At 40.7% G+C, this 14453-nt stretch overlaps 1 protein-coding gene across 3 annotated transcripts in view; it reads left to right on the forward strand.

Annotated features, from left to right (window-relative positions):
• The window catches only part of fat3b (FAT atypical cadherin 3b), a 45276-nt gene extending 35961 nt beyond the window's left edge, over positions 1-9315 (forward strand). For 2 of the 3 annotated variants that reach the window (XM_028982982.1, XM_028982983.1), the window contains exons 28-31: positions 2911-2970; positions 5973-6011; positions 6596-6676; positions 7437-9315. In XM_028982982.1, coding sequence (XP_028838815.1) covers positions 2911-2970; positions 5973-6011; positions 6596-6676; positions 7437-7960 — 704 coding nt within the window. In that variant the 3' untranslated portion in view covers positions 7961-9315. The remainder of the gene's footprint in view (positions 1-2910; positions 2971-5972; positions 6012-6595; positions 6677-7436) is intronic. The other variant, XM_028982984.1, reaches the window with a different exon arrangement.
• The last annotated feature ends 5138 nt before the right edge of the window (positions 9316-14453 follow it).

The following is a 14453-nucleotide window of genomic DNA, read 5'->3' on the forward strand; positions in this document are numbered from 1 at the left end:
AATTAATATAATGTGCACAAGAATACCAGTTGTGCATTTTTCGGCACTCTGCATTCAGCGTCATGTTATGCAATACAAGCACTGTACTTCTATTTTGTTCTAACTGGTTCTACATGGATCAAGAGGACAGGAACATCAAAATGCTGTTTCGGCACAGGACAAACTTTTCAAACGTAATCCCTGGTTATTTGTCTCTGTCCTGTTCAGAAGAGTTCTTGAAATGAATGAACTTACACAGGGCCTTACAATATTTTGCATTGAGCTAATAGGCTCTGTGCAGGGTAAAAATAGCTGTCTGCCCAGAACCGGTGCTCATCAGAGACTCTTCCCACCATCCGAGGAACATTTTTAAAGTTCTGTGTAAAACCATTTCATTTTAATTAACACCCTAATGAGGGCTCTTCTACAGGGGGGAAAGTTAATGATCCTGTTTTAAGACCCCATCGAGACTTTTCTCTGGGTCAGAATTATTTATGGATCAAGGTGGATGTGCCTGTTTCTTGATTGCTTTGCCCACCACAACCAATGAGTCGATCATATTTATTACTATACAACTTTAAATTTCTCAGATATATTTTCTTTTTCTTCTTTTGGTGCTTAATGCATCAAAATGTATTTTCTCTTTCTTTCTTTCTTTCTTTCTTTCTTCTGAGGAGAACCTGGGGTGACAGAAATTGTTGCACAAATGGCAACGATGAAAAAAGATAGTAATTTGGCCACTTAGAACCAAAATTAGTGCGTATGGGCAGAGACAAGACCCTAAGTGAAGACCAATTCTCTCAGCTTACGTTTACCTTACGTGTTATGTAAGAGCTCTATTCATCCTCCTACTCCTACTCCTGAGTAATGCTCTGGCCCCTGAGGGCCACACTAACTTACATTTACATTTACGGCATTTATCAGACGCCCTTATCCAGAGCAACTTACAATCAGTAGTTACAGGGACAGTCCCCCCCTGGAGCAACTCAGGGTTAAGTGTCTTGCTCAGGGACACAGGGATTTGAACCTGGGTCTTCTGGTTCATAGGCGAGTGTATTACCCACTAGGCTACTACCACCCTAGGCTACTAACTTCTTCTCTTTGTTAATGTGTCACCATGGCTAAGTTCACAGTTCCTCTTTATTGTCCACCAACTACATTTTATTGATCCAGTAACTACATATGGACTGAACAAAAATGATCCACAATAAGGATTACACCCCTAGAGATTATGAAAACTATAATCGTCAACTAAACTACTTGTGATAATCTGCGTTTAATTATCATGATGACATCCATTTTTATATTTGACATTCAGCCCTTTCATCTCTGCACGAATTTGATTACCTGGACCCATGTGCAGACAAACACAAACGTGTCTTGAAATGTATGTCATCTGCAGTATTTTTTTTTTTTATTCAGATTTTCCATGTCAAAATGATATGACTAATAATCAAATATCAGATTTCATGTAACTTTGTATTCCTGTGTTTCTAAAATATTGAGTTTTGGGACTATTCGCTGATGAACATGGCATTCAGTCACACACACTCACCTATAGACAAGTTACTGTCATCAGTCCACCTAGTGTGTGTCATTGGAATAAAACCGGAGAACATGGAGGTAGAACTTGGTGCTACCCACTGCCCCACCATTTGTCTCTATTTGTGGGACTAGTTAAAGTCATAGTAATAATTAATATGATAAAATAGAATGTAAGCATAAAATACTCTAGTACTCTAAAGTAGTTATCAGAATTTAAATAAGCAAAGAAGCCAAAGATTTTGATTGGTTAATTACAGCAACGTGTTATTTAATGGCACAGTGAATACCTTGTTATTTATGTAAAACAATATATTGGCTATGGGAAATGTCCCTGCATTTCAGAAGGGTCAAATGATTAATAATTATTAATTTAATAAAATATTTTTAAAATGCCGTTAAGAACAAAATGTACATGCCCCTTTCCTCATTTTTTATGTTGCAATCTTCATTGCATCCGGAAACTCTGTTCCGCTTCTGTTGAAGGGACATTTCTGTACGAACTGGGGTGCGAAGCAGGGATGTCTGCAAGATGCACTCACATAGGATGATGAAAGACAGCAGCAGTTAATGTTCGCAGTTGTTTGTGCCTCTCCGTTGTTTTTCCGGGGATTACGTTTCTGTACTTGTTATTCTCTCTTGCTCGTAACTACAACAAAGGGTGACATTTCAGTCTCGCAACTTGGCTGCTTTCCTCCTGTTTTGTCCATTATCTTCCTTGTCTGTTTAATTATTTGGTGGTGTTTGCTAGTTGGTGTTAGTGGGGTGATATAACGATGAGGAGATCTTACGCACACTGTGTATGACTCACAGACCATTCTCCCTTTTATCATATACAGACATTGTGAGCTGTTTTCATCATCAAACGTCATTGGGTACACAAACACAATCATCAATAAGCTCTCTCTCTCACACACACACACACACACACACACACATACACAGGTGCATATAAACCTAAGGATCACCTATGGATGCCTGGCCTTACTGTTACATGTTAGAAGTCACACAGTTGTTTTCGTGTAATAAAGCCCGTGTTGGTGGCATCAGCGGGATTAGCAGGATCTCTTCAAGGCCGTTCCGGAATTTCAGGTGAAGGTATAGGACGGGCCAGGAGTGTAATTACTCTGTGTCCTCTCTTCTGGCAGAGCAGCGGCTGGCTGACACTCCGTGAGTCAGCACACAAAAATTGGATGACATAATTAAGGGGATCCAATGACATCTGTTGTTATGCAAATTGTGTGTGTGTGTGTGTGTGTGTATATATATATATATATATATATACATAATAATTGGATCTGAATAAATATTCACAATGTTGGCCTAAGATTAACTCTTTTTTTCCCCCTCTCCCCACCCTCCCCCTTTTTCATGCTTTCTTCTGAGAAGCTTCTATAGTAACCGTCATTCGACTGGTCAATGATGCGGTGGACACCATTGAGAATGAAGGTACGTCACTTTTTGCACTCCAAGGACTGGACATGACATGTACTTTCCGCGTTTGCTCGCAGTGCTTACTCCACAGTGACATGTGGCTAATTGCTGTGGTACAAAAGGAAGGGCATGTCAGCGGTGACAAAAAGATGAGGTTTAACCGGATGACTGAGTCTGAAAGCAAAAGTGCTTTTATTGACTGGAGACTGAGGAAGGAGAAGCAAAATATTTTATAAATCAACGTTTTAAATTCAACAAGTGTATCTGCATATTCTTACGAGCCTGAAATGTTTACATATGATCACAAGCAGTTGCTCTATTATTATTAGAGGTGGACATAGATAAATTTTCTTAATCTAGATTAATCTCACTGTAATCTTGGAATTAATCTAGAGTAAGCAAAATTATTCTAGATTAAATTAATCTAGATTAAAATGGCTCATTTGAATTCTGCTGAAGGCATTCAGAATATGTGTGCTACCCAAATAATGACTAAAAGTAAATTAAGAAAATAAATTATGCTCAATAAGATGTACTTGTGTTTACCAACTGTTTATTCAGTTAAATAGCTGCATCCATGTTACCACGTCACATTTGATGTGGTAATTTCACAGTTCGAAGACTCGTTCTTGCCCCCTACAGTGCAATTCGGCTAGGTATACATCCGCGCTAAAATATCAAGGTGAAGGTCATCTTAGTGTAGCGGTTCTTCTTCTGCGTTGTGTAACTTTTTGATTTTGTTTCTTGAACCACAAATGATGAGCTGACACCCAAGTGTATTCTGTACCAAAAGCAAGGTCGCGTCAGAACATCGCGTCACACATCGCGTCTTTCTGCACCTCTCTCTACAATATACAATATTAAAAGAACATAAAAAAAATATTCCTAATATGTACATAACTTAAAATAACTTTTTGCACACAAACCCCATGTACCTCTCACAACTAACGCCATGTGTCCAAGAGACCTGAACCGGGTCTCAAAAACAAAATAAAAGTCTTTAGGAAATAAGATAAAAGACACAAGAAAGAAGAAATATACTTATTAATCTAGTGTAACCATTTAACTCTGGTACAATAGCTTGCGTAGTATAGACCCAGCTCCCAACCCAACTTTGTGAATAGATTAACGGCGATATTTTTTTTATCGCCGATAAGAGTCTCACGTTAACGCAGCACGTTAACGCCGATAACGGCCCACCACTAATTATTATTAAAAGGTTTTTGTTCCTGTGACCATCATTTTTGTGTGCACATTATCATTATTCCTGGTAAAGTGCTGGTGAGTGGCATTAACAAATGTGCAATTGAATAAACATAATTTCACTAATAATCTAATTCTGATTTTTCATGTCCGGCTGTACACCAGTGGTGTATTCTGTCAGGTAGTGCTGATGATCCAAAGAGTCAAATAACGAACGACCTTGAGAATCACAAGTAGGTCAGACGACTCATTAATGTTGAGGAAAGATTATGTACTACTCTGAAAGGTTTCTGGGGAATGCTGGCTAATTAACAAACAGTCCTAAGCACGAGTTAATGACGTTTTCAGCATTAGAAAGGGCAGCGGCACACCGCAGTAAGTCCCGACATTCACATGCATGACACCATGTTTTTTAGGCGCCTTCACATTTGGGCACAGTGACACTAATGTCATTTTATAATATATCGTTGTAGAGATGACTCATGATGACACAGAGATACAAGGGAAACAAGGAACTCAAAATCACATGTATTGAAAAATGTCACGTTGGCAGGACATGGCGAGGAAGCAGGACGCATACGCATGACGTCACAGGATGGGGGTTTAATATGTAATACACAGGACAGGGGAACATCACCTAACAATGACCTGATGGCGAAGAGACACCAACAGGATAGTTTTATACGATTATATAAATATACACCAGGTGAACACGATCAGGAAATATTACACGAGACGAACATGAAACTCCGGTCCGAACTCCGGATCCGGAGTAACCCCTGCCGCCCGGATCATGACAAAAAACTACATTTAAATGAACTTTTCTTAGTTAATTCTTACAACTCTTACACCTAACAGGGTGGTAGTAGTCTAGTTGGTAACACGCTCGCCAATGAACCAGAAGACCTAGGTTCAAATCCCACTTACCACCAAGATGCTTAACCCTAAGCTGCTCCAGGGGGGGACTGTCCCTGTAACTACTGATTGTAAGTCGCTCTGGATAAGGGCGTCTGATAAATGCTGTAAATGTAAAATGTAACAGGGTTAGTTCAGGGCTCTCGAGTCTGGAGCACAAGTAGGATGCCATGGTGGCCCTGGGGATCACCGAACTGCCTGGTGCTGATTGTGCACGTATGTTCTCCCTTTGTGTTGATAAGTGTGAGAATATGTAGCCCAGTCCTTTCTCACTCCCTTTTGGTCTTTGACATGATTTATGTTAAATAAATGAATAAACAGAAACGTTTGAAACATCGTGCTTCTGTGCCTCCTGAGACACATTTCAACCACATTTACACACTGCGCTTTACACACTGCACTTTGTATTTCTCATGCTGAGAAGCAAGGGATGACAACCCCTCCAAGGTGTCGCTTTTTATATAGAATGTATATGAACAGGGTGTAGTCGTATGGAATGCTGAGTTTCTAACGATTACAATCATGTAGTCATGCAAGCTACACATTTAAGTTGTATTTGATTGTAGGCACATGAGCATACTTATAAAGTTGCTGCATTAGCTCGAACATCTAAATAAATGATAGAGCGGTGAGTGTGATTAGGAGAAGGGCACACCATCACGTCTGACAAAGATAACGGGCTCTATCAGCATGTTCCCGCTTGTTTTCTCTACCAGAGGACCCATGGGGGTCATATCAAGCCAAAGAGAGATGCTGCTAATGCCTCCACGTCCTCCTCTTGCTTCCCTTCATAATCCTCTGACTCTTGGCGTTCACCCCGCCAGCCCAACCTGCCTCTGATCTCTAATGCAAAGCGCTGCTATGCTCTCTCTCTCTCTCTCTCTCTCTCTCTTGGACAGTGGCCGTCCTGGATGAGGTTCAGACCTTCGGGAGCAGCAGTGAGTGAAAACTCTCTTTTATCTGTGCTCTGGGTGTTTTTTGGGTCACTTCTGTTACCCGAAGGTGAAACGCTTGACAAACTTTTGCGAACTTTGTCTCTGCATTTCATTGAAATCAGCTTCTCCACCGGGTGAAAAAGTGGCTGTTTGAACCCATGGCAATTGGTGGACATATAGCTGTTCTGAATTCATCAATTAGCATATTGGCCCAAATATTCTGTGTGTTTTCTTCAAATATGGTGTCTTATGGTTTACACCAGAAACTCTTCACAGGGTGGTTATAGTCTAGTGGGTTGGAACCTTGCCTTTGAACCAGAAGTCACAGGTTCAAACCCCACTTACTACCATTTCAACCTCGAGTAGCTGTCACTGTAACTACTGTTTGTAAGTTGTTCTGGATAAGGGGTTATGTGGTAAATGGAAATGAAAGAAACACAAAACCTCATCAAATACAATATTTTGTAATTACTCGTGTAACTAGGCCTGTATTGTCATTTCATTTCAATCTGTTTCTTTTGACATTTCATATAGCCTGTATTATGTCCCAAATGCTTTTCTTTTGTTTGATGCACCCCCTCCTACAGTTTCTTTAAACACAGCAAATCAACATCTTCATCCTGAGGATCAGATTTGTGTTGAATTCGTCAAAGAGTACTTTGTGAATTGTAAGTGCTCTTTGACTTGTTTGTTGATTGTGAAATGCCTGCCCTTTCCTGCTCCACATAAATAGGCTTAGTTCTCTTTGCGGGGTGGACAGGGATGCGCTGCCCGGGGCCAGTTTATCAAACATGTTGGCTGTGGAAGTGTTATTTAAATTGACTCAGAGCAGTTCACCTCTGCTTATGATGCTTATGATCGTCTGGAGTCGTAAAAACAAGAAAGTCGTTATTCTGCAGATTCAAATCTGACAGAGAAATCGATGTTTTTCTTTTTTTTTTTCTTTTTTTTTTTTTTTAACCTCATGCATTGCCTCGATCTGCATGCCATGTTTTTGAAAACTGACCTCGGCCATTGGTCCTAATCAGCCCAGGCTTCCGAATCCGCTGCCTGCATGAGCATGATTTAATGTACCCTAACAAAGCGAGCATGCTTTCTAGTCTGGCACGTTAACACAGTTTATTGCTCCTTATATTTCCGTAATCTCAGTTTTGTCCTTTATGGGTATTGCCTTCGCCTTCCAGAGGCACAAAGGAATTAATAATGTGGATCTGTATTCTTAAAGAATGTGAGAGAAGGACTGCTGATCAGTATTCCATGGTTAGGCTGGTCTCCTTCAGCATAAGAACGGCTCGGAGCTAAAAAGCTAAACAGATTTCCAATCAGCAGTCCTGGTGCTGCTTCACGAATATGGTTAATTTAGGTGGGAAAGAACGTGATGAACACAAGATGAGACCTTAAAACTTTCTGTCTTTGTGCTTTCATTAGCCTATTGCTGGGAGTCGTCAGATCGCATGCTTGGACCGCTCTTGCCAGGCATTGATCCAGCACCACAGTACCAGTCCAGGCCTGACCTTTCCTCCAGACGTCTGGGAGGCAGCTCACGAGACCTGTCATTGGACCTCTGTCTGAGGAGGCTTAGTGGCACAGATGTGGACTGCCAGTTTCCGCACCCAAATGAAGAGAACCCGTCACCGGTCTACGAGGAATACCGCGACCAGGACCATTACGACACACTGCCTGCCACCCGACCTCTGTATGAGGACTACGCCGAGGGGCGTGGCAGCCCACTTTGCTACCACATGGAGACGCAGTACCTGCCCCCACTCCGAGCCTGGGATGAGAGACCGCCAGGCTGGGGGCAAGAGATCCCGCCCCTGAGGGCGGGCAGCCTGCGGGACATGGGGACACCTTTTGGCCGAATGTCGCCAAGGGAACGGCACTCTCGTGGCAATGTCCGCACCTCCCGCAGTTCTGTCCACGGAACTGGACATTTTGATTATGGCCACTAGCCTGCCTTCTGGTGCTAGGTGCTATGAGTAGGGGTGGGACCTGGTCTCCATAGGTGCTTGACTAAGGAGAGCCTCGCTGCAAGGCCCACTCGAGAGCATTCTGACGCAGAGCACGGGGGAACACATTCAGGGGTGTGTGAGAGTTCGCAATCAGACAATCACTGGGCACTCAGCTTTTTGACTGGTAAGCGAAAACGCATGGCTTTGATTTTAGCAGCACCTACAGCCGTTGATGCTGCATTAATGTTTATGAGGAGGTCAAGAGGAGCCTGCTGCTCCCGCAGTCCTACAGAGCTGCACTCCCACTTCTTTCACCGAGGAAGGCCATGACAGTGGTTTCATCAAGGTGAACAGACACACCGCCGGTGCACATTTTCACCCACGCTCTCACATAATTTTTTACCACATACAAAAAGCAGTATTGTAAATGTGTGCACCTTCAGAGACGTGCATTTTTCATTCCCTAGCCCTTTATTCTGGTCATGGTTGGCAGCAGGAATGTAACACCAGAGCATTCCGGTAAACACACATCACTTAGAGTATATTTTCTATTTCTTAAATAACACTGCTCTATGTTATGCCAAATGCACATAGTGTATATATATTTCAATATTACTGATGTAAATATATGTCTATTTTTGTGTCATGACACTGTTTCTGTTTTGGGTACAATGTTGTGTTGTTACTTGATGTATTATTTAATTTATACTAAAACTAAAGCAATTATGATTTGTTCAGGGTTGAGTCCATATGGGGTGCTGATGGTCCTATTTTTAACAGTTATTATCTCACACTTGGTTAAATTGAAAGCACTTACCTTGAAATTATAATACACGCAGTTGCGAAACACACTGTATTTGTCTTCATTTAAAGGTGTGTATTTCCATGCAGAACTTATTCACTTGGCCATTTGTGTTCATGGTGTATGGCTCCAGTTTGCTGTGGGGTAATTCAGCATAGCCACTCTTTTCTGTCTAAAATGGTTGGGGGGGGGATTACATGTGTGATAAAATGAATCTTCCTGTCAAAACATCTGAACTGATTTTATGTAACTGTATGTGATGTCTAACTAGGTGGGTGGAATGTATGGAAGGGCCAGAGCATTTCAGCCCTGGCAAAGCAGCATAAATTGTACTGAGAAAGATGCAGTGGTCTGTCTCCTTCTTTGGCACTGAGGGGTTAAGGGTTTATTTTTCTGCAAAATCTGTTTTGTTCATGTAAACATGCTGTCTTTCAGCGTCCAACAGGCCTGCAACTTCGGTACAGCCACTGCTATAGTTAACCAAATCAGAATATACAGAGATACGTAGACATAAACATATTGCTCTTGTCATATAAAAATAAAGTTTCATGAAGACATTGTTTCAGTTGTAGTCTCTCATGATCACATTACAAATGCAGTGACCTGTCAATTTAAGGTCAGCTAACTTTGCTAATTCAACTATTTGTATGCAAGTATCAATTCTCATAAATTGGTTTTGCTCTATAATCTCACTTGCTGAGTCACATCCAAAACCAAGGTAAAATGAAGCAATAATACGGACAATGTGGCACTAGGTGTGACCAGCATTCAAATGCCAATGCCAGTTAGTTCCAACCTGGCACTTTGAGTGGCTCGTGAAAATGGCACTATGGCAAGTTTTCATTGTAGAAACCAGCAATATTTTTAAACTGATAATTGATAATTGATATGTTTTAAGTCAAGGTCAAATTGTACCATCAGATATTGTCATCCTCAGGATTCCTCTCTGCAAATAAAAATCCCACGTGAGAGCTAACTGTGATATAATAACAATACAAGTGAATGTTATATTAATCTGGCAAACACTGCTTTTCTTCAATTTATTTTACAGATTCGTCGCTAGGCAACTGTAGCCATTTATGCACTACATTTTTGATGAGGGAACTGTTTGAATTATCATTCATTATTAAAACTATGCATTTAATGTTAGTGCTTTAACATTCAACTTTAACATTTTAATTTAATAATGAACACAGTATATCACTTGTTCACAAATGACTAATTTACAATTATGTCAAATTAATAGGCTACATTAAAACACATCATCTGGGTTGAATTAGATGAAGATTATTGGTTATTATTCTTTTAATTCTGGCATTTAGTATAAAGCACAAGTAACAGGCAGGTCTGTGTGATGTTGTCTCCTCTGAAGAATTTAGGGACTTTTCTCTTGTGTCGGTTTGACCCAGTCACAGATTACATGTCACTCTTCTTCCATGTGTAAGCTTCACAGACAATAAATTACATAACAAAAGCAGATGCCTGCAGATTCAACCTTTGCAGATACAGATATATATACTTCTACTGAAACGTGCACAATGGAGTGATGTGTCTATGAGAGAGACAGAGGGTGTGAGACATTCATTATAAGGCTAAAGGAATTATAGTATAGACTGTCAACCATCTCTCTATTCTATAGAATGAAAACACAACTCTTATTAACAAACTCATATGCGTTCATACTAGACTTACATGTAAATGCAGTCGAGCTGTACTGTGGCATTTGTCTGTGTGTGTGAGATCATTTCTTATCTGAACATGTGTCACGACTACGGACTTACGAGGGAAGGAAGCGCAGAGGTTTGACATACTGGGAAGGGGGTTTATTAACAAATAAACAATAAACACAAATAAAGAATGGCGCGGTGTCCGAAAACAATTTAACTTAAATTACGAACATAAACTAACCCGTAGGCGTGTGGCGATTGCCAGAACTCAAAACACATGAAACTAAATCAGGTCAAGTTCGTGCAGAGAGTTCACGAAAATGCCAGAGACCCAGAAGGGGCGGAAACTTCCGGCATTTATGGGGCGTCAGGATTGGAGTCAGGTGTGGAGCCCAGCTGCAGGCAATCCTGACAACATGACACAGACTGCTTAATAAGCAACTGATGCAGCATCCGTTGATTCAACTTAAAAAGGGAAGTTTGGTTTTGGCTTGGAAAGCAGTTAAAGGTTAAAAGATAAGAGGATGAAAGGATGAAGGGGAAGAGTGAAATTGTTAAATTAGTTAATTTCATAAAATTGATTATTTGGTCTTTTATATTCATATTGGTCTATAAAGGCTAATGTGCTAGCATCTAATCATATTGTTAGCAATGCTAAAATTAGCAATGCTCATGGGGCGTTAAAACATTAAATTTGGTGACATTTGAAGCATGTTCAAAAATGTGAAAGTGAAGTGATTGTCATTGAGGGACATTAAAAATGCATGTTAGTATGCTTATGCTAGAATGCTAACATCAACAATGCCAACAGGGCGTAGCCACGAAGTGTCGTGAAATTTGGGGACGTTTGAGACATTTATGTGAAAATACTGTCGACTGAAAATGTGACCATTGTTGCTTTGTAAAATGGGTTTCAATGTGACAATAAAGAGATGAAAAGGGGTAGTGGAGGATAGCGGGATGAGTCAAAGAAGGTCAAATAGGTTTCCAAGCTAAAATAATAATAATAATATTAAGAGGAAATAGAAGAAGAAGATTTTGGCCTGGAAAGCCAAAATAATGAAAGTGAAAGTCCTTGTGATACACAGCACAGAACACGGTGCACACAACAAAATGTGTCCTCTGCTTTTAACCATCACCCTTGGGGAGCAGTGTGTGGGGACGCTGCTTTGCTCAGTGGCACTTGAGGTGAGCTGGAAGGGAAAGCTGGAAAGTGACACGGTCACAATTCAGCCCAGATATTAATCCAAAAATGTCCACAATACAATCAGGATAATTTAACAGTGAAATAAAAGAGGCGGTAATCCTGTGGAGTTACCACATCTCCGCTGCTGTTTACACAGTAAAAAAAAAAGAGACTAAGCCACTCGAGAGAATTTGGTATTTCTTTTCATTTTTTTTTTGGAGAGAGAGCTATTCTTCTATGGGCCCTTTTAAGACAAACAAAGGACGAAAGTGGACGGAGAATGAGGAACGGTTACATAAAGCAGGAAGGATAGGAAGCGGGGATGAAGTGGTGGAGGCTGGAGGGGAGTCTGGGATTAGTAACCCCCCCTGTTCCTGCTTAGCGAACATGAGACAGTTTAGAGAGTGATTATACCCACACAGTTTACTGAATAATATCCAGATTAGACACACTAACCAGGCTCCCGCTTCACAAAAAACATCTGCCTCTGCCTCCAGACACTTTGACACTCACAGACACACACACACACACTCACACATGCATTAACCATAGCCGTTCTAGCACAGAACGGTTTTAGTTGAATGGCCAAATGGCCATTCAGCTTGATCACTTCCTAGCTTCTCCCACACGTCAGCTTCAAAAAACACATTCGTTTACACAACGTAACACACACACACACACACACACACTGTATGGGCCATGTATGCCTTTTGTTTATTCAGTATTTTGGCCTAAGCTTCAACAGCCTTCCACTGTGCAAATGGAAATTTAAATGCTTTCATTCACTTACTGCTGAATGCTGAACAGAGAGATCAGATGAAGGATGTAGCGCCATCTTGTCAAAGCTTCTTCCTTCCTACTTTAATCAGATTAATCAAGGGCCCAAATCATTCTTTAACATCTGTCCACAGCTTAGTGTGTATTTCCCCACATTAGAATTTTTTTTTAGCACTTGTGCATACAAGCGTGATCCGTGATCAACCATCAGCCTTTCACAGTTTACTCAAATTTTCCTATTGATTTTAAAGAAATAAAATTGCTGTCAGCAACACTTCTAATCAAGCCTGATGCCAGCAGCGATCATTTGGGGCTATCCATTACATTTAATGGAAGTTTCGCTGTCAAAATAGACAGATACAAGATTTTCAAAAGTTCTGATAATAATCCAGCACATTCAAACACTCACAGATAAGATGCCATAAAAAAATTACTGAGGCGTACAAATATGTAAAGGAAAAAAGTATGACTTTACTTGCATCCCTGTGACTTGGAGCTTGCACTTTATGACACAAATAAATTAGTAATCCCACGCAATGCAAGACAAGACAGGATATAACACGGGGCACAAAAATATGGAATAGTAATATGGAATTTCACCCGAACTGGCCGTCAGTTCTGGTCCTCCATGACAGAGGCTGTTTTTTTTTTCCAGCCCATAAATCTGAAAGGGTGTCAAAGAAGAAAGCCTTTATTGAAAACCACTCATTTCACACCTTGGCTGGAAACGCCGAAAGGGCACTTGAAAGGCTCAACAATTCAGAGTACGATTCTCCAGTTGTTCGGTCGAAAGCCACACAGACGCTTGAACGGCGTGCCATTAAGTCGTCAAACACGCGTGTTTGCTGTACCTGTGTGCAGACGTATTGACCAGTGGCCTATTTTCATCATTGTTCCAGCCGCACGGATAATACGTCTGGAGGCTAATTGCCGGCTGTCAGTGGAGCTTCTTTTTTCTCCCCCTCCCAGCTTGTTAAGTTTGACCTACAAACAGACATGAAATCACAATGTAATCACTGCGCGTCTGACTGTTTACATAACTCCGCTTGTTGGAACAGGCTGGTCATTATTGCACAAGTGGCTATAAAGTACTATATTCTTTAAAGTAAAGCGCAAATTCTGAGGCGCTTCTGGGGATTTGGTTTGTTCATCAGCAACATCAGCAAAAAAAAAAAAAAAAAGGTTTAACAAACTAAAAACACATAAATATAAAAATAATATTGAAGCCTGTGCTCACAACACTCCCATTTCAGTGAATGCACTGGTCATCTTTTTTTTGGTTCATATGTCTGTCACCTCATTACATCCCTCATATGCATTTAGAGTGTGCTTTCATCTGTTACTGATCTTTTACTAAAGACAAAAAATAAATAAAATACCGTCCGCTGTCACTTTCGCTTATGGGAACATGGCTGACTGAGCCTATACAGCTAAATTAGTATAATTCGATATAAAGGTTATTATCTTTATGAAGCCATATACTGATTCTTTTCATTGTAATCAACAATGACACATGACAATGACAATGCAGGGGGCAAATACGTTACCTCTTACATTTCCAGAGAGCACGTACAGACACTGAGTCCTGCATTTTAAGGGCTCAATGTGAATTCAAACATATCAAAAAAGTGGATTTATACACCATGCCATGTGACTAGAAAGTTATACATTTCAGAAACATCAGGACTGTCTAAGAAAATGTCTTGACAATTATGACGAAAAAGTCTTGAAAGACCCTTGAAAGTGCTGCCCCCACCGACGTGATCTGACACATGGTCACGCTTTGTGCAGTTCTTTATCAGTGCCATAGCTGAACACTTTCTGAACAGCAGAGTAGACGGAGGCAACGCCTACCACGAAAACCGTCTATGGAATGATGCATTCCAGAGCTCATACACCTCATGGTTCAGGCATGCATTCATCTTTCAACTTTCAACACATTGTGCACATTCTTAAGGTTACTTGCAGCCTTCTCATGAGGGCATTTCATATTTTCAGGTTTCATTCAGTACGCAATCAAGTCTCATTGTGCATGTTTCGCCTGGGGCTGCGTATTCAGGT

Source organism: Denticeps clupeoides, chromosome 6 (assembly GCF_900700375.1).
Source record: "Denticeps clupeoides chromosome 6, fDenClu1.1, whole genome shotgun sequence".
NCBI lineage: Eukaryota > Metazoa > Chordata > Actinopteri > Clupeiformes > Denticipitidae > Denticeps > Denticeps clupeoides.